At 36.3% G+C, this 21,663-nt stretch overlaps 1 protein-coding gene across 1 annotated transcript in view; it reads right to left on the bottom strand.

The window, feature by feature from the left end:
* The window catches only part of LOC129216876 (mitochondrial enolase superfamily member 1-like), a 53,678-nt gene extending 35,478 nt beyond the window's left edge, over positions 1-18,200 (bottom strand). Inside the window, exons 1-3 of the mRNA XM_054851090.1 lie at positions 18,085-18,200; positions 8,067-8,169; positions 3,521-3,636 (exon numbers count right to left, since the gene is read on the bottom strand). Of these exons, the coding sequence (XP_054707065.1) occupies positions 3,521-3,636; positions 8,067-8,169; positions 18,085-18,165 (300 nt within the window). The 5' untranslated portion in view covers positions 18,166-18,200. The remainder of the gene's footprint in view (positions 1-3,520; positions 3,637-8,066; positions 8,170-18,084) is intronic.
* Positions 18,201-21,663: the final 3,463 nt, after the last annotated feature.

Genomic DNA, 21,663 nt, shown 5'->3' with positions numbered 1-21,663 from the left:
GAGGGTGCTGGTGGGAAAATAAAATCATAGGAATTCAAAACAGTCAAATGAGAACAATAAGCAATCGTGATTGCTCAAAAAAAGAAATAGGATATTCCATTTTCTGATGAGGTGGGAATGAAGATAAATCTGGAAAATTTCGTATCTGAAATTAAAACACTGATATGCGAGGAGTTATTTTTCTGTCTGCGAAAATACGAATTTGATGATGTAATCAAGGATGAAATAAATGAAGGAATGAATGAAAAGACGTCCGACAAAAGCTTTGTTGGACGCCTTTTCACTCATAAGGGCACATATTTTGCATTGAAAAAGGGGTTCTTAGTAAACTCGAAACACGCGTCTGCAGTAATTTGCAATTTTTTATCCTTATCAGGGTTGCGGAGTCGGAGTCAGACCGATTTTGAGGCAAAGGAGTAGGAGTCGGGAGTCGAAGGTTCAAAATTCCAAGAGCCATAAAATTTGATGAACTGCTGCATCTTCACAACTAACTGGACTAACCTAACTAATAACGTTCATATCCACGTCATTATTTTGTGGACATCCTGCATCAAATAGTCCATATCAGAGAAATATATGCACAGAGAATACTGTATTTCTTGCATAACAACAATAGCTGGTTTGAAATTGATGAAAAACAATAAAAAACTCGAATTTCAGGTAAACAATATAAAGTTATAAAACCAAATAAAACGATTATTAAAAAGCAATTCTTTTACTTGGCACCGCGGCTGTTTAATGAACTAACGGAAGATGTTAGGAATGAGAAGAACTTCAAAAAATGTAAGCAAGGGGTCAATGAATATATACAAAATAACGACATTCTATCAATAATTAACTTTTAGCTGATAAAATATACTGACTTGCCAACCGGGGGGGATTTTGTATTGTATTTTTTATACTATTGAATGTTTCAATGCGAGTTATTGTTTTTTTTTATTTCTGGAGTCAAACAGTCAAATTATTGTTGTGTGTAAAATTTTTATTACTTGTGTAAAATTAATTTGTAAATATTACTGTTAATACATATTTTTGTTTGTACTCCATACTAAACCAATTAAAAAACACTGCGGACAGTGCCTTTGGCGCTCTTTAGTGTTGAATTTACTACTAACTCATGTTGAGCTATAGTCAAGATTTTCTTTATGTTTTGTTATGACGTTTGTAATTTATGTTTTATAATTTGTAAGTTTTTTAACTTTACTTTATTTTATTTTAACAGTATGTGTATTTTGTTTTGTTAATAAATCTTATCTTATCTTATCTTATCTTATATACTCGACTGCAAGCTTACTTGACAATGGAGAAATAAGCGGAGGCAAAGCGTAGGAAATACCGTATTACTCCGCACTAGCCGGCATGCCGCAAAATTCGGGGGGTCACCAGATTTTCAATAACACTTGCCTGGTCCTTTCCGGCATGCCGGAAAAATCGAGGTTCAGAAAAAAAAATAATAATATAAAAAATATATGCTCAGCTTAAAAATTAAATATAAGTCCTGTACATATCTTTATTAGTATTAATAAACAGTTTAATTTTGTAAAAATATTAACTGATAATATCATTTGCTGTTTTTAACAAGAAAAATATTATTCAATAATGAATAATTTTAAAAAAATGAAATTAAAACTAAGCAAACATTTGAATAAAGTAAATATTCAGTAAATTACCGCCCATTAGTCAGGGCTAAAGCAGAAATACATGAAATACACCGCCAGCTTAGTCATTTCCAGCTGAGGACTGTAGTTTCGTGCTTATTACTACTCATTAGCCCGGCATAGGGAAGTGACTGAGCTGGAGATGGAAAACCTCTTAAGGAAGACAAGAGTGCCAAACAAACTGGCGGAGTGCCAAACAAAGTTTGTTTGGCACTCTTGGCTTCCTTAAGAGGTTTTCCATCTCCAACTCAGTCACTTCCCTATGCCAGGCTGAAGAGTGCTAATAAGCACGAAACTGTAGTAATCGGCTAGAAATGATTGAGCTGGCGGTGTATTTCATATATTTAAGCAGTAAGTTATCGACCCTAAGCCAGTTCTAATGAATTTACCCTAGCTATTCACTAACTAAAAACTAAACTTACCTCTCTTAAAGGAACCAAAAATAATTTATTTAAAAAAAAATTATGAACGAATCGTAGTCACAACAGTTTGCTTTCTGATTGGAACTGAATGGAAAAATTTACTTTTGTTTTGTTGCAAAGAAATCTCAAATTATCCGGCATGCTGGAAAATTCGAATTTCCCGGCATGCTGGTCAACCTCGATTTCTTCCGGCATGCCAAATAATGCGGTGTAATACGGTAGTTCCTGGAGTCTTGTCCGATATTCGGGTGAAATTACGCTCTTCACTTCAGAAATCCAATTAGAAAGCTAAACACACTCATGTGTAACCTTTTTTTGTCATGATTTCTGTCAATCCTCATATAAATAATAGCGCCGATGATAAAGTAACCCGCATGTTTCAACAATGAAACTCGCGCCGCGGCATGATAATTCGATAATATGTTTTGCTTATGTTTAACATGCAAGGAAAGGTTTTATTGTGACAAGGCTGAACTCGATCCGATAACTTAATACTGGTAAGACTCATTTCAGGGGAACAAAGAAACGAAAATAATGAACGCTATCTGCTGGAGTTTAGGGTTAATATACTGGTGTTAGGATTGAAATTTCAACTATCGAAATATAACCAAACAGGCAATTGCTTCGTTCAACTGTAGAAGAGTAGAAGCAATTTTCACCCGTCACACTTTGATGGGCGACTTTCTAGTTGTCAAATATTTTCAATTCTACAAGCGAAGCAGCGTGGAGCATTTTGTCCATTTGAATCAAACGCGCCAGCCAATAACAGCTCAGGCGGCGATCTCCTCTTATTAGCGAAGTAGGTAGAGCAGGTAGCTAGTAAGTGAAGGCTCGCGGTTTAACTTTAACACCGTTTAAAAATAAACTAGTATGTCTGGGTCAGTGTAAACGGGGTATAACGTTTTATCTGTTAACTCTGTTTTTCGTGTGCGCGTCGTGACGTCAATGTCAACTTAAGTTGCAAGAAAGCTTTTTTTTGAGCAATCACGATTGCTTATTGCTTTCATTTGACCGTCCTTGATGTCCGGTTCCTTTTTCAGAATGGACCAGGGGCCTCTGCAGCACCGCCGTCCGCCGGAGGACGGAGCTACTCCTCTGGTCCTAGCCTCCACTAGCAGCACTGTCCACCGGAATCCCCTCCTCCTAGGCGGTGGCGTCCATGTCCTGTATACACACACTCCTACATACACACACGTCTACACACAAACAAGTCCTTACACACATGTAACCGACCTGGAGGAGGGGCAGGTTTTTGAGGACATGAACCGTTTCTAGAAACAATAGCCCCCAATGAGTAGGGTCCTGTCGCAACTCGTGATTGCGAAAAACATAATTCGAATTCAAAGAGTCAGAATTCAAATTAGATATATATATACACACATATATATATTAATATCTTTTTTATTTATTTTTTATAGCATTCAGGAGTTTCTGACTTACCCATCGGAGCTGTGAATCGCTCGTCAACTCCCTCCAGAACTTGGCAAAATCTTCGAAGATGGACGACAGCGATCGACCGATGACCAGCGAAGATAGCGCTTTTACCGCTGTCACCACTGAAACAAAAGAATAGAATAGAAGTGCTGCAGTCACTGGATTACATAATTGAAATGAATAATTACACTTTGTTTTATAGTCCGACAAAAGACCCTTGTCAATCATTTGAGAAAAGGGTCCATTCCTTAAAATAGGTAGCGGAGGAAGAAAAGACACGTGCCATATTTTGGAGTTAAGCAACATTTTGGCGATATGAAAAAAAAAAAATTTACTCCTTGTATATTTTCTTTATGTGATTATTTAGACCTGAAAGATTTAAGTTTCATTCCTTAAAATAGGTAGCGGAGGAAGAAAAGACACGTGCCATATTTTGGAGTTAAGCAACATTTTGGCGATATGAAAAAAAAAATTTACTCCTTGTATATTTTCTTTATGTGATTATTTAGACCTGAAAGATTTAAGTTGCGGCAATAACTGCTTTAAGTAGGCGAAAAAGTAAAAAATGACAATCCTTGCATTCTTTATTGCAACCCTACTCGAGCCAATTTTCAATTGAAAATAATTATCAGATGCGTTGTTATCTCTGACCAATGGCTGCTGAAAGAAGTGAAACCAAGACCCACCCACTTACGTAGGATGTGACCTGTCCAATGAGACAACTGCCTTTACCGCACAAAATTAAAATGTTTTACCTCTTCGGCTATTTTCTTTAAGGCCCCTATATATACGAGCCGACGCATCAGCTTAAGATTAGCCATTTTGGATCGGAGCGCGTGTTTGAGTGGTTGTCTTTCTGGCGAGTTAACGCGTTTGGTGATTGTTCACTGTGAGCAATTATTAGCGGCACAGACACGTGAATAGTTTATTAAATGAAGTATTATTTTCGGCAAATTTGGCCAAATCCAAAATTTGCTCTGGTAACCCTAACAGTGCAACAATGAAAATCCGATCCAAAATGGCTAAACTTAAGATGATGCGTCAGCCTATCTATATAGCGGCTCTAATTTTCGTAAAGTCCAAAGTGACGTATTCAGTTTATGGAACCAATGACGCACTTGCAAATTCCGTTCCAACTTTTCTCTCCATATCGCCCCTTCACGAAAATAGACAATTCTGAAACGGGGTGAAGCAAAAGCTCAACTTCTCGTGGTCGGATTATAAAACTAGTAGTGAAGTCAGACGCAGAGCCGTGTCCAAGGGGAGGGTTTTAGGGGTTAAACCCCTCCCATTGAAAAACAACAACAACAATGAATTGTTAAATGATTTTTCAAAATGTATTTTAAGTTTTAATTAATTTTAAAGTTAATGCAATGATACAGTGATCACCATCTTTAATATTTCCCCGGCATTCCTTTAAAAATTAGCACTTTCCTTGTAGGATTCCCAAGCACCTTGATTGCTAAATGTTTGAAAAAAGAAATGGTTGAAGAATCCGGCAATGCTGAGCATGCAGGGAAAACTTATTTAAAAGGAGTATTAGACAATGATATAGCCAAAAGAGAGAAAAAAAAAAACAGAGGGATAGGGGAAATGGTTACTTTGCTTATTACTATTAGGTTTTTTCATGGCCAAAATAGGAAAACTTATTGAGTTTCGGAAAAGAATGTATCCCCAAATCCCTTCCCTTGGATACGCCTTTGGTGTTGGGTGAATTTGTCGTTTCACGTATTAGAAGTATGTTTCTATGCGAAACAGCAATTGTTTGGTGTAAAATTAATATTTTCATTAAATTCCTGTTTAATATTATTTGATGAAAAAGAAAAGAAAGTAACTAGCATTTGGTGGCATAAAAGAACTATGTATTCAGTTTTTTCCACTTTTGCAAATTGTCAAAGAGTTAAAAATAAAAATTAAAAAAAAAAATTAATAAATAAAAAGAAATAGATATCATTAACAAAAAAAAAAAAAAAAGAAGAAGAAGCTTAGTTATAGAACTAAAAAGTATTCAATATGTTTAGTTAGTTTACCTTTGACAATCTAAGTTATAAAGGGAAAAAGTTTAAACCCCTCCCTTTTTGAAATCCTGGACACGGGCCTGAGTCAGAGTTCTACGCGAATGGATACATTTCATTTCGCTCACTAGACTACTTACTAACTTACTTCTTTGAGTTTTAGCTACTAAATTTATTGTTATTGAATAACTGGACTAAGAGCATTAAATCCACTAACTTATAATTAAAAAATAACAATCGAGAAACCATGGGCTGCATGAAGTGCTCAAATATATTTCTTAAAAATATCATTCAGTATGGTGAACTACAATTTTATCAGTAAGACATTTTATACAAATTTATTAAGACGATAGGTGTACTGTTTGATCATCGATTACATGGAAAGGCTAATATCCGGTTTATAGGCGGAAATGGACGTATCTATTAGTTTGTAGGGGTGTTAGTTGGTTTCCTTCAGATGTGTACTTTTGCCTCTGTATTATTTAGCCTTAGTTTTGTAAAAATGAAAATTTGGTCTGAGCAACATTTTTTTCAATCTGAAGTATATTCGATCCATATTCTCACGGCAAAAATTGATTTATTTATACACAACACAGTTTTGAGCTTGCCATTTTGCTTTTACATTCCTGAACGAAATGAAAATGTTCTACAGTAGTACCTCCTGTAAGGGACACCTCCAAATAAGGGACACCTCTATTTAAGGGACATTTTTTCTGGTCCCAGTCCCTTTGAATTGGGGCCTAAATGTATTTGCCTCTGAATAAGGGACACTCTATTTAAGGGACAGTTACAGAGAAAACTTAGAACAATTAATGTATAAATGCTCATACAAAATATTGAATTTACTGGAATTTAAGAATCTAAAATTCAACTAATGAAAGTTGACATTATCCTGCACAAATATGATGTATTGTGAAGTTCTTGCTAACATTTGCATGCATGTTTTCTCCTCTTAGTATTTTTTTCAAGTAGGCTAACAGCCAAAGGCTAATCAACGGCCCATGAATAGCTTCGTGTAAAAAAATTAAAAGGTGAACACCGATTGAAATTTAAGTCGTATTATATTTTAAATTCTATGAAATCAAACAAGTTCATGTACATTCATGTTCAGTCATGGAATTGCTTCAAAATAATTCATGTATGTTACAAAACCATACCATTGACAAATTTTTAATTAAATTTTAATAATTAAAAGAATATTATTAAAAATTTAATTACTTTTGAATTTTATTCAGTATAAACCATTTTTAGCATTTTATCATAAATGCTAATAGTTTATGTTTAGTACGAAATTATACCGAGTTAATACATTGCATGCATCATTTCATCCACCTCCGAAGAAGGGACACCTCTATTTAAGGGACAGAATTTCCGGTCCCCTTAGTGTCCCTTATTGAGAGGTTCTACTGTATTTTCTTTTTGTTGTTTCCATGGTAACTATTTTCGTTTCCCCTTATTTTATTTTAGAGAATGCACTAAATGAATAAGGCACTAGTGACATAATAAAACGCGTGCATCAAAAAATCCCATCGTTATTTTCCCTTCTCACCTGCTAGATTCATTCAGATGGAATCGTCTTTACTTGGCACTTTGCCGAATTACATACAATCCGTGATCAAACAGTAGGATTAGGCTGTTCGAATTATGTCGCAAGAAATGAGAGGGATAATGTGACTAGACGTTAAATCCCGGTTATCACAAATTTGCCATTTCAACTGCGCTTGCGCACGGACTTAGCTTTTTGAACTTTCTGTTTTAAGATTTCGTGTTGTTTATATTTAGATTGAGCTAGAGTCCCAACAAATTAATGAATGCGATTAGATTATTTTCAGAGCGATTTCGGGATACATTATATGTAACTACGGATATGAATAACTGATAATCTTTATATTGAAAAGAGAAAAATGACACTTCAATATTTATTGGTTTGGAAATACTTATTTCACGTAAACGTAAAACATGTTATGTACTTCAAAAATGATTGGAATATGAGTGCAGATATCCGTCTTTTGCGGATATTTTACGTTAGGCGTAAATAGCTTAGTATTATACATTTGTATTTAGGTTGAGGGTTCGGCTTTGTATTAGAAGTGATGCTGCAATTCGAGTACGCTCTTCTGAGGTTAAAAATTTGGCCCTGAAAAGGGCATTTGTTTGATAGAAAAATCAGACTCCGAATCCATTCATAATTAAGACGCACAACTCAATCTTTACCGAGACCTAAAAAATAAATCAAAGAAAACTTTGTAATTTCTAATTTTTATCTGCTGTTATCTCATATTTATTAACAAATTTAAAATGTTTTTAATTAGTTTGAGCAAGATTTTTGAAATCGGCAAAGTCCACACGCAAGCGCAGTTGAAATGGCAAACTTGTGATAACCGGGATTTAACGTCGAGTGATAATGTGTTCAATACTAATTCTCTTAAATAGAGTTTAATAGGATTAGTATAGAAGGCATGGACAGATGTTTGTGTGCGGATCCTATATCCTCTTTCCGGTTTCCCTGACCAGCTTTTTTATTATTCTTTACTTACCAATTTCGGTTCCTCGTCCGATGGTGAAGGTGAAGCCGTACCCTTTGTCGCCGCCAGAAGTGCTCACCACTACGTACGCACACGAATAGTCTGGGTCCACGTGCTGGAATCAGAAATCAGCTATTCAGTGATGTAGAAAAATTTTGAAATCCGTTTTACATCCTATTTATTTCTGAAATACTTAAAAATTATTTTCCGAAATAAAATAAATACAGGTCGTGTTCTGGGGGAGGGTTTTAGGGAAATATTCCCCTCCTATTGGGGAAAAAGTAATTAAAAACAAGGTGATGTGTGCATCACATGACTTCCTTTTACTCCAATTTAATGTCATTTCCCCATTACTGGCAATTTTAATGGGATTCAATAGTTTGATCTCGAAACATCACCAACAGTGGCCAAATTGAAATCAGTATTTGAAATTAAAAAAAAATCGCCAAATTTGTCGCCCAAATTGCCGACATAACTTGGCGACCAAAAGACTGGCGATGTATTGCTAAGTGTCCGCCAAATTACGAGGCGTATTTTTAAAGTAAGTTCCGCTTTGATATAAAAAAAGAACGAGTACAGATAGAGCAAAGAAATTTATTGCACAAAAATCTACCACCCTTACGCTATTTTTCGACATTGCTCCCGTGATTTTCCAAGCATTTTTCATAGCGTGGTACAGGTTTTTGTATACCTATTCATAGAAAATTGTCGCCTGTGTAGTCAGCCATGGGATAACATGTTCTCTGAGTTCATTATTGCTGTTGTGCCACAGACCACCTTGGAAAGACTTTAGATGCCGAAACAAATGAAAGATGCTGCGAGCGAGGTGAGGGCAGACCAGAGGATGTTCAAAAACGCCCCAGCCAAAGCCCTGTAAGAGTCCTCATGGTTGACTACACGGGCGGAAACTTTGTACGAATAGGTATGCAAAAACCTGTACCACGCTATGACAAATGCTTGGAAAATCACGGGAGCAATGTCGAAAAATAGCGTAAGGGTGGTAGATTTTTGTGCACTAAATTACTTAGCTCTATCTGTACTCGTTCCTTTTTTATATAAAAACCGAACTTACTTTAAAAACACGCCTCGTATAACACCACTTGAGTTTACATCGAAATTAACAATCATTTCCCCCCAAAAAGGGGCAAAAGACCCCTTTAGAAACACCCGAATGCAACCAAAAGGGGAGGTGCACAACTAGACCCCACTAGGAGTCTACGTACCAAATTTCAACTTTCTAGGACATACCGTTCTTGAGTTATGCGACATACATACGCACATACGCAGATACATACATACGTACGTACAGACGTTACGAGAAAACTCGTTGTAATTAACTCGGGAATCGTCAAAATGGATATTTCGCGTGTCTAACCGTTCTTAGGCACTTATCCAGGTGTGGTGGAGTCGAAAAAAAATTTCAACATTCATTCGGGGGTGAATAAAATGGAAATTAAGGTCGATTTTTGAGTGAAATTTTTTTCGCGACTACAATACTTCCTTTTTTACTCCCTTTTACAAAAAAGGAAGTATTGTATTCGCAAAAAAATTTTCACTCAAAAATCGGCCTTAATTTCCATTTTTTCTCACCCCCGAATGAATGTTGAGTTTTTTTCTCGACCCGATCACACGTGGATAAGTGCCTAGGAACGTACAGACACCCGAAATATCCATTTTGACGACCCCCGAGTTAATTACAGCGAATTTTCTCGTGACGTACGTATGTACGTATGTATGTGCGTATGTGTGTATGTGTATATGTATCTCGCATAAGTCAAAGACGGTATGTCCTAGAAAGTTGAAATTTGGTACGTAGACTCCTAGTGTGATCTAGTTGTGCACCTTCCCTTTTGGTTGTATTCGCATGTTCCTAAGGGGGTTCTTTGCCCCTTTTTGGGGGGAAATCATTGTTTATTTCGATATAAACTCAAGTTGTGTTATAATTTGTCAGACACCTGGCGATATACCGCCAGTCATTTGGTCGCCAAGTTTTGTCGCCAACTTGGCGACAAATTTGGCGATTTAATTTTTTTTTTCTTAAATCTGGTTTCAATTTGGCCACTGTTGTTGATATTTAGAGAGTAAACTATTGAATCACATGAAAATTGCCAGTAATTGGGAAATGACATTAAATTGGAGTAAAAGGAAGTCATGTGATGCACATATCAGTTCGTTGTAAAAGGAAGTAAAAACCAGATGAAGAAAAGTGTGCATATGGCTCAAAACAAACTTTAATGTTAAATAATGTTGTAAGCTTCCGGGCTGTTGTGCCGTGGTCTGAGTGTTGTCACCCTGCGGTAACAACACTGTTACGGGGTAACAACACTCAGACCAGGGCACAACAGCCCGGAATCTAACAACATTATTGACACCAGCCGTGAAAGCTTTCATTCTTACTTGAATGTCAAAGTTTGTGTGCAGCATTTTCTAAAAACATTCTTTTTGAAATTTCACAGCTATTAACGACCATCCTCTCTTGATCGGATAGAATCATATTTTGGGAAAACTGATGGAGGGGACGTTAAATGGACTTTCAAACAAAGCACTCACTGCGCTAGATATTGCTTCTCACAAGTTGGTTGTGATTACTTGGCCTTTTTACTAAACGAGGAGTGTTGCAGCTATGAAGATGCATTCAGTAATTGTGCTTTGGTAATGTCATTTGCATCTCCAACGAATCCCTTCTAATTTAAGACAATAAATACCTTTGTGCTGAACAGTAAAAATGAAAAAAACAGTGAAAAGAACAGTAAAAGACTGTAAATTAAACTGAAGAGTCACGGGGAAGAATGTTCATAGTCCACCATGCCCACAAAGTTTCCTCATTACGTTTTTAAGCTTGAAGTCTCGAATCTTTTCCAAGTTTGCCTCAGTCACTATGATGCTTCTTGCCTGAATTATATTACTCTTAAATACTGTCTGTAATAATCTATGTGTTCCCATAGGTTGAGAAAAGTTTTTAGAAAAATAGACTTTGATCGTTCTTCCCCGTAGCCCTTCAATTGTATTCACGTCTCGGGGTTACAATCGGATGACTCATGAAAATATCCCTGAATCTCATTTTTCCCCCTCACAAACAGGGCCTAATTTAGCTTCATGCCGCCCCTAAGCAGATTTGAAATCTGCCGCCCCCTCCCCCATAAGAGAAACAAAAACTCAAAAACACGCCAAAAAGTGCTCCCGAAATTTAGATTACCGATGGGAAGTCACTGCGAACTCCCAAAAAATTCCTCATTCGAAAAGTTTTGCTGACGATTCGGAAAATTTGGTGATAATATTGCAGTATATTATTTTTTCTTTTTATAAATTTTAAAATTGTTTTTTAATGATGCCTAACGTTCCTTCTCATTAGATGTTATGTACGTATGTATGATTTGCGCGTAAGCTCGTGTTTAATCATTCGGTAAAATTAGAATTTTCCTCCTCCCAAAAATTTTAGTTCGATGCATCTCTGTTTATAGCTGATCAATTACCATGATTGAAAACATTTGATTTCATGAGATGTGTGAAAACAACTATTATTATTAGATTTCAAGAAAAAAAATTGTGTCTGGAAGATGAAAGAATGCTAATATTTTACTTTCAAGAGTAAAAAAAATCATTTAAAAATGTGTGGCTCAAGCACAATTTGCCGCCCCTGAAAATTTTGCCGCCCTAGGCAGCTGCCTAATCTGCCTATTGGGAAATTGGGCCCTGCTCACAGACGATTGGTTATCGTAACCCTGAAACACATGTATGCATTTGAATGGTTTATTTCGGACAGGGGCCCCCGAACTTAAATTTATGGGAGGAGGGGATAAGTTCTCGATTTCCCGAATGAGACACCGAATTTTACCGAATGGTAAAATATGAGCATACACACATACTTATCTACCAACATATCTGTACCCAGGGTCCGACTAACTAAAACTGAGGCCCTAGGCCCACAATAATTTGGAGGCCCTCTGAAGACTCTGTAGCGGAATACAGAAGGCTGATTTACAAGATTGAGACTCGTTGGAATGCATTTTCGGGGACATTTTTGTCTGTCACAGAACTAAGTAAATCATTTATCGTTTGCATTTATGAATTTCCATCGGGGCCCCTCATAATTTTGACATGGTAAATTCACTGCTGGTAGAATGAATAAAAATTCTCCGTTAAGGAAGTTTTTTTTTCCTATTAACAAGTCAATACTTTTGTATTATTTCAGTAGTCTCGAATATCCGAGGTAATTGGGGCTCATGCTACCTCGGATTACTGATAACTCGGGTTATCCGAAAAATTATTTAAATATTTCAGGAATGAAATTTTACACTATTCATACAACGTAGCTACGTGTATCTTTTTTCCATGTCCAAAAAATAAAAAATAAAATATCCTCTTTACAAAAAAATTATCATTTTTATTTCAACATGAATTTAAATTTTGATTACTCTTAAACGAATTTTGAATTTCTTTTTTCATGATGACTGTAAGTATTTATGTGAAAATTTGTAGAAAGCCAAAAAAATGCATTTTAAAACTCTCTGAATCCATTTCGACGAGTTTTCTCCTGATGTTTGTATCTACGTATGGGCACCAAGTTGTACCCTTCCTTTTTCAAAAATAGTTGCACTTTGATATTCCAAAAGACTGTTGCACGTTCTTTATTCTGGGAATTCAATTTTAATTTCAAGTTATTTAACGTACTAAGTTGATCTTTAATGTATGATCCACTTAATTCACTAGTACTTAACGAATATTTCATGCCATTTGGCAATTCTTGTTGATACCGACCTCTCAATACCATGTTTATTACTTTAATAAATTTAGTTAAAGAAATTTTGCACGTGCAAAAGATTTCGATTTTCAGATTTTAATCTAAACATTTTTTTTAGGTACTAAAAATCCAAATTTTAGCATAAATAAATCACCTCGAACTATGCGGAACCTCGAACTTGTAAGACTTGGATTTTTGAGACTCTACTGTATTTTAAAAATACGTGTATTATTTGCATAGTTGTAATGCTATGCATAATTCTTCAAGTAATTTGGGGCCCCTTAATAAGATGGGGCCCAAGGCCCAGCCTATTTGGTATGTGCTGTAATCAGGCCCTGTCTGTATCTCAGAGCCAGAAAGCCGTAAGTCACATCACGATAATTTTACAGGAGAGCGAGAGAAAACTTTTTTATGAGCACGAAAAGGATGGGTCGCGCACTCTTTTAATAATGGTAAAAAAAAAATCAAAAGGACTTTTTTTAAGAACTATGTTTACACTACTCGATACGGAATAGGTTTCTAAAAAGAAACATTAGGAATCAATAAAATTTTTCACAAAAATGCAAATTTGCAGTACTACGTTCAAATTTGCCGTATCGTCAGATAAAATTTACCGAGTTATGGAATTTTTGGAAGGTGACGTGCCTTCCACCGGGGCACCCCTGATAGTGCCCTGATCTTTTAGAAGGTAAAACTGACTAATTTGTAAGTTTCGAAAACATTACCGGTATTATCTTTGGTTAGTTACAGTTTTGGTAAGCAAGGTAGGGGAAGGTGGGGCAAGATGGAATATCGGGGTAAGATGACATACTGAAGCTCCTAGCAAGGTGGGTGCTATTATCTAGCGGAAAAGTAGTCAAGTAGTTGCGTTAGGAGAAGCAGAAACCATGTTAGTCGAATCAACCAGTTTGTGCACTGCATTTGCAGTGCATTAAGTTTTTCTCTCAATTTTCGTGCGTTTCGCCGTGCTCTTATTTTGTTGGAACACCTTTCCAAGTGTAGTTTGGTGAGTACGATTTTACTAATCGTTTGTACTCTCCTATCATCGTAATCCGCAACTCTAAAGGATAAATTTAAAGTGATTTAATGTAATTTTATTTATAAGCTGAACTTGAGTCGACAGTGAACACGCCAAATGGCGTCAGTGGGGCAAGACGAGATATTATACGAGGGGCATGATGGAATACTATTTCATCTTACCCCGCATGTATTGCGATTTGTTTTTTATTCTTTTCAGATTTCTTAAGATAGTGAAAAGAAAAACGAATATGGGAATTTGGTCACTAGAATCGATGCAACATGCTATTGAATGTATAGTGAGTGGAGAAATGGGATTTCAGAAAGCATCCCGAACTTATAATGTACCACGGGCTACACTTCATAGAAAAGTGAAAGAAGCTATTCTATTCTATTCTATTCTATTCAAGAGTCACAACTGACTACAACTGTATTTATGTCGAGGTCTGCATACTAGTGCCTTGCCTCCATTATTTTATATACCGATAGATGGCAGTACCATCACCGGATCGAACAGTTAATGAGAATTTAGAACTAGACCAAGAGCTAATAGCTACCTGGTACTAGCACCCCCAGAGGTATCGTTTCACTTGGAGGACATTGAGACCACGAGCATATTTAACGTCGCCCAGTCCCCTTTAATGACGACGGTGGGTCTTCGACCAGCGGGGATCGAACTCGAGCCCCTCCGGCCCCGAGTCCAATGCCCTACCGATCAGGCTACCACGGCCCCCGTGAAAGAAGCTAAAAGCAGCAATTGGACAGAGGTGTTCTTACGGTTTCGACAGCTGGAAAAATTCAATCAAATAAAAGAGACTACACGTTTAGATCTAGTTAAGCCTTTGGACCCCATGAAAACTATTTTTTCTTTGGAAGAAGGAGACCTTCTTGCGGACTAAAAGAAAGGAACTTTTTGTGGTGAAGGCTCAAAAGGAACGGAAGAAAATAAAAAATCTAAGCAGAGAGAGAAGAAAAGAAAATGGAAAAATCTGTGCAGGAAGAGGAGAAAATTGGAAAGTCTAAGCAGAGATAGGAGAAGAAAGTATAAAAATCTAAGCAGGAAGAGGAGAAAATCGAGAAGAAAAAGAAGAAACGAAACGTGAAAAAGGGATTTGGATGACATTTTTTCGTTTACCTCATCAACTAGTACAGCAACGAAAGTTGGCCAGTCAAAAGATAAAAACAAAAGAATACAGACTAAAACATTAAAAACAAAAACTGTACTTAAAGGGAAACCATCCGATTCTTAATTGTCGTCTGAGCCTTCTGATGTCGCATGCCTTTACTGTGGACATTTATATTCCCAATCGACAGAAGGATGGATTAGGTGCTGCAAATGCAAGAAATAGGTCCATTGATAGTGTGCAAGAGAGGAGGATGGGGACGATGAAGCTGCTCATCTTTATGACTTATGAAAAACCCTGAATCTCATCTTACCCCACCTGGTAGGGTAAGATGGGATTTTGATTCATCTAATTTAAACATGCGTCAACATTTTTCTGTTGGAAATAGGATATTTAGTCAAATTTTATACTTTTATAATACTTGAGAGATAATAATGACATAGTTTTCTAATTGACTTATGAGTTTAACTTGCCCCCACAGCTGTTTTTTGGTTAAGTATCTCATCTTGCCCCACCCTCCCCTATAACTGCAATAAAAGTGTACTTAATTAAAAAGGTTTTTGAATAATTATACAATAAAAAATTAATTAATTAAAACTGAGGGGATGATATCGATAATTCGGAATCTGGCGATCTTTCTTCATTGGCGTCAATTTTTGGCTCCAGCGCCTGCGCGAGAGGTATTTTTCTTTGCAAATCTAAACAAAGAGACCGGAAATATCGATTTACATAGGGTTATTATAAATCCGCAGGGTTACCAAAACCAAATTATTTACGCCAAAGTGAGACGACCGCGCCAGATTCCCAATTATCAAAATATCCCCATACTGAGGGTTGCTTTTTTTTTCAAAAGAGACAGTTGATGAGAACTCAAGTAGAGATGTTAATTTTTTGAAGTATACGGTTCAATTTCTTTTGAGAATTTGAATTTACTTCTTCCCTTTGACACAGGGTTCCCGCAGCACTTGCATACAGACAGTTTAATATGTCTATTTATGCATTGCAATTCTAATATCACTGCGTGTATTTTGCATTGCCTACCTCTACCAAAGCATTGCCCTCACCAATAATTTTATTTTCGCATGCTGTAAGTTAAGATCCTGAAAAAATATAAATTCAACTTAAAATATTCCCCTACGGTTCAATGCAAACTCTTAGAATCAACTTTAACAGCTGAGTTTTCATAGATGTTGTTGATTCTGCATGCATACACATTATGCTATGGATGCTGTATGTCACATATGGATGCTTTTTATACCTAAAATATATAAAGTATGGCAACGACTGAAATCTGGAAGTTCAAATTGCATTTCTTCACTTCAGTAAAACTTGTGGATAACAGAGTAGCAAAGCAAGAGACATTAAGTTAAAAACCATTCATTGGTTTCTGTTACATTCAAACATAAAAAATGCTCACTGAGCTGATAAATAAATCTGAATTATACATTTGACCCGGCGTTGCGTCAATTTGACTAACAAACCATTAAATCAATTGAGCACCTTTCCAAATCTTTTAGTCCATGCTTATATCCGTAGAAAAACAACTACGCCACCTAGGTAATTTACATATTGTTGCACTTTCAGTTCGAATACTGTCAAAAAACATTACATGTCACTCTTTAAGGGGGAGGCGGGGTTCGTAAAATTGTGACAGTTTGTGATAAGGTCGAGGGAAGGAGTAACAAGAATATGACATCACGCTTTTCTTTTGAATCCTCTCCTAGTCACATGGCCACGCTATATTTCATTAATAAATATAGTGTGACATAAGACTAGGAGAGAGGGTAAGGGGACGTGTGACACTTTGGGACAAAAAAAAAGGGGGGGGGGTGTATAAATGTTGTAAAAAAGTGGGACATTATGGATAGCTCTTTTTTCTTTTTTTTAATGATGTATGATAAGTCACATTGTTGTTGATTCAATAAATTATACTAATATAATTTTCTTTTATGTGGAAACTTTATTATCTTTCTGCATTCGAAAAATTAGCTGAGACACCGGCGACGGGAAAGAAAATTTGGTGCAATTAACATCAACATTTTTTATATTTGCAATAATTTTGCTTTAAATAACACACGGGTGCCCATCATCCTCAAAGGCGATGGCGAATCAATCTCTTAATCAAAGAAGCCCCGTAAGAACGAAACTCCCCAAAATAAGATTTAAAACACCTATAATCCCCCACCCCCTCACCCCTTGTAAGTACCCTTGGGTCACAGCTGAAGGAACAAGGCTAACAAAATACGAGTAATTAAATGAAACATGGACTTTTATTAGCAATATTTTCGGCGTAGCACCAAAGTATTTTAAATATTTCCCATTATTATTGGAGAATTGTGTTTTTAATTAGGCCCCTCAGTTATGGGGAGTTAGGGTCAGAAGGGGGCAATTAACCCCCTGGCTTTGAGAAATTAATTTATTTGCAAATACGTGAGCGTGGTTTTAGTTGTTTATCAATATAATATGCATTGATTATTAGTCCCCTCAGTTAAGGGGAGAGGGGTCAGGAGAGGGCAATTAACCCCCTGGCTTTGAGAAAATAATTTATTTGCAAATACGTGAGCGTGGTTTTAGTTGTTCATCAATGTAATATGCATTGAGTATTAGGCCCCTCAGTTAAGAGAAGAGAGGTCAGAAGGGGGCAATTGCCCCTGGCTATGAGAAATTAATTTATTTGTAAATATGTGAGCGTGGTTTTAGTTGTTTATCCATATAATATGCATTGAGTATTAGGCCCCTCAGTTAAGGGGTGAGGGGTCAGGAGGGGGCAATTGTCCCCTGGCTTTGAGAAATTAATTTATTTGCAAATACGTGAGCGAGGTTTTAGTTGTTGATCAATATAATATGCATTGAGTATGAACCCTTGCCCTTTGATCCCCCTCCCCCCCCCCCCCCCCCGTCAAATTTGAAACGACAGGCCTACTTGTAATCATTGTGCTCGTTCCGGATAAAGATAACCGCTGAAGATAATTTAGGAATAGGCCTGTGCACAGTATTTTCCAGAACTTAATCCCTGTTTGGGATTAATAGCGTAGGATTAATCAATGTGATATAGTCAGAGTTGTTCGTACCTGCAACGCTTTTTTTCTGCCAAGTAGTATTTGGTTCAAAAATTCTGCACAAATAAAAATTAAGCGAGTCTACTTACCATGGCATCTGACCCGTCGTTATTGAGTGATGTGGGAAACCTTACATCTTTCACGTCAATGTCTTCAATTAGCGAGTCCATGTTTTTTGGCGTTTGGTGATGCAGCTATCAATCAGCACAAATGATGGGAACTCCTCCATGCAAGAAATGATTAGATACCGAAACGACATGGTGCTGCCATCTGTATGCTCGCGTTGTAAACAAAAACGTAGGCCATATCAAATCGGCATTAGAGGTGTCGGTAAATGATGTCATAACTTTTTCAATATATTTGACCATCTCCTCCCTTCATGGGTGCCCATATGAAAGGGGAGGGGGCTAGGGGGGCTCAAGCATCCCCTTAGAAATTAGAAGTTCTCAGCTTTTTGTACTTTTTCCTTTGCAAAAATTTCAAAACATTTCTACTCCAGTCATTAATGAACAAGTATTAAAAATGACAAATTTTAATAACTCTAATCTGTACTGAAATCGGTTTCCATGGAGAAAATATAATGCTATCTGAGCCCCCCCCCCCTTTAAAATTTTGCATATGGGCGCCCATGCTTCCCCGGGTCCCATATCAAGCTGCAGTGAAACCTGTGTATAACGATACTGTCTATAACGATAACCTGTCTATAACAATGTTTTTTTTTGGCCCCAGCAAAATGTCAGCATGAATAATCAAACTGTCTATAACGATAACCTGTATATAACAATATTTTTTTAGGTCCCAACAGTATCGTTGTACACAGGTTTTTAAGCAAAATATCTTGCCTCAGTATTGCATAAAGGTTGACATGCAAGAAAAATCATCTTGCATTAATGCTGCCTCAATGTTGCTATGTTACTCCATTTATGCTGTCAGCAGGCTGCCACAATATTGACTGACAAGGTGTATGCAGCATAATATCAGGAAAATATCAAGGTAGACTACTTTTGTAATATTGCATACGTGTTGATATGACAGGATAATATCAAGATGTTGTCATGACAGCATGAAATCAAGGTCTAGGCAAGATGATCTTGCTTTTGTAATCTTGCATACGTATTGATATGACAGGATAATATCAAGATGTTGTCATGACAGCATGAAATCAAGGTCTAGGCAAGATGATCTTGCTTTTGTAATATTGCATATGTATTGATATGACAGGAAAATGTCAGGATACATTGACATGACAGTATGAAATCAGCACGTTTGCAAGGTGTTTTATCTATTTATTTATTTGTATTATTTTCACTTTAAACTCGAGAATTAAATTTCATTCTTTAATTATTTCTGTTATTCTTCAAGATAGTTTTCTAGCCTAAAAATATTTCCTTAAAGCTGACATCTGCTCGGAAATTCATATAAAGGTATTAATAGTACTTGCAATTTAATTTAAAAAATGAAAGTTTCTTCGTTTTGCGTAATACTTGACTTATTTTTTAAATTCATGCTTCTAATTGTATTATAAAGACATAAAATGCCTAGTTAGGAATAATTGCGGAAGTTTTTATAACACATTTATGAGTAAAGAAAGCAAAATAATAAATAAGTAAATAAGTACTTTTCCAAATAGATGTCAGCATTGAAAATATCCCATGGACAAAACACATGAATTTATCTTAAAGAATAACATAAATAACCATTGAATAAAATTAATCTTACTCATGAGATTGAAGTGATAATACGAAATTCTGGGCTTCATATCCTTTGTTTCAAATTCTAGGGACGAAAAAAGTTATTTTTGGCCATTTCTAACATTGATCGCACATCGTCGGCGATATGACTTGTTTAGTACTATATTAATAAACAAATGCAGTTATCAGTCATTCATAAGTTATTCCTAAAAGAATACTATTCCACACTAATAACTAAGCAACCAACTTAACGAAGCCTAAAGAACGCAACGCCAACGCCACGTGCAGCTCCTCTGAACCGACTGAATAGTAGGTCGAAAGAGGAAGATGTGCCAGCAATGCGAGGGACGCCGGGTAGAAAGAACTGTGCGCATGCGCAAGTATCAACGAAGGTCCACCTGTTCTATTGTGTACTAATTACCTTGACGGCGACAGCATGAAATCAATACATCTTGACGGCATCAACATGTATGCAATGTTGTTATTGTAAGGTAATATCAATATTGATATTTTAAGATGAATGCAATGTTGCATACGTGTTGTTATTGTAATATTGCTTTTTAATCTTTATGCAAGCTTTATGCAGTATGAAACACGTCAATATTGACGCCGTCAGTATAATATCAAGATCTGTCAAGATTGATGCAAGAAATTTTGCTACTGTATATTTTATGAAGAAAACTTTTTTTGTTTCAGCCAAAATACCTGATTTCATACCACACCTCTTGTTGCCCCCTTTCCTCACCTTTGTCACAAACTCACAATTTCATGAACACCTCTTCCCTCCAAAAACGTCCCAACATTTGTGGAAGTTCCCTCAGATCACTCTTCACTCTAGGGTCCCCCGTATCTGCCACTATTGTGGTGAGGTCTAAGGACCTTTAACCTTCAAAATTTTCGATTTTCTGGAAAAAATATATGTTATGCATATATTAATTCTGAACAATTGGATACCTTATTTATTACCATAAGCCAAAAACTTTTCAAGTTATCGTAAAAATGCGTAAACTTTTCCCATAGAGATTTATGTTAACAGCAGCTGTTTAATCTTCTTTTTCTCAGGTGCCGGTTTCTTCGGTTTTCTCGTTTTGCGCGCATGATATCTCAGAAAGTTTCTTATTTATTTCCGTAAAACTTTTCATGCATGTTTGTCTAGTTTAATTTTATGATCTGAACCTGAATTTGAACTAAAAATAAAAGTTAATATTTAAAAAAAATATTTTTGCCCAAAATTTTGGAAATTTTTGGTATTAACTTATAAAATTTCAAAATAAATAAATAAATAAATTTTTAAAAAATAACTAAACTTAGGTTCAGGTCATAAATATACACCAGATAAACATACGTTAAAAGTTTTACGGAAATATATAAGAAACTTTTTGAGATATCGTGCGCGCAAAACGAGAAAACCGAAGAGACCGGCACCTGAGATAAAGACGCTGTTAACATAAATCTTTACGGGGAGAGGTTACGCCTTTTTACGAAAACTTGAAAAGTTTTTGTGTATAGTAATAAATAAGGTATCAAATTGTTCAGAATTAAAATATGCATAGCATAAATCTTTTCCAGAAAGTCGAAAATTTTGTAGGTTAAAGATCCTTAGACCCCTTTTAACCAGTTGGATGATGGGACTCCGAAGACAGCTCTGATTTTTTAACCCAGATTAGAAACCGAGCAATTCCTGTTCCAGCATTCCCAGAGGCATCGTTTCACTTGGAGGACTTTGTGACCACGAGCATATTTAACGTCCTTAAGTCACCATTAATGAAGACGGCGGGTCTTCGACCGGCTAGGATCGAACTCGTCACTCTCCGGTCACAAGTCCAACACCTTACCGATCAGGGGTTCCCAAACTTCAAGGGATCCCCAAAAAAGCAATGTCAGTCAGTTACCGTGTTTTTAATACATATTTAAAACTCATCCAAAATGTATTTCGGGAATTCAACTATGCCATTTAATTCTGTTTAAAAAATACAA

This window comes from Uloborus diversus, chromosome 2 (genome assembly GCF_026930045.1).
Source record: "Uloborus diversus isolate 005 chromosome 2, Udiv.v.3.1, whole genome shotgun sequence".
Taxonomy (NCBI): Eukaryota; Metazoa; Arthropoda; class Arachnida; order Araneae; family Uloboridae; genus Uloborus; species Uloborus diversus.
The sequence above is the reverse complement of the archived record's forward strand: the minus strand, read 5'-3'. Positions and strand labels throughout refer to the sequence as shown.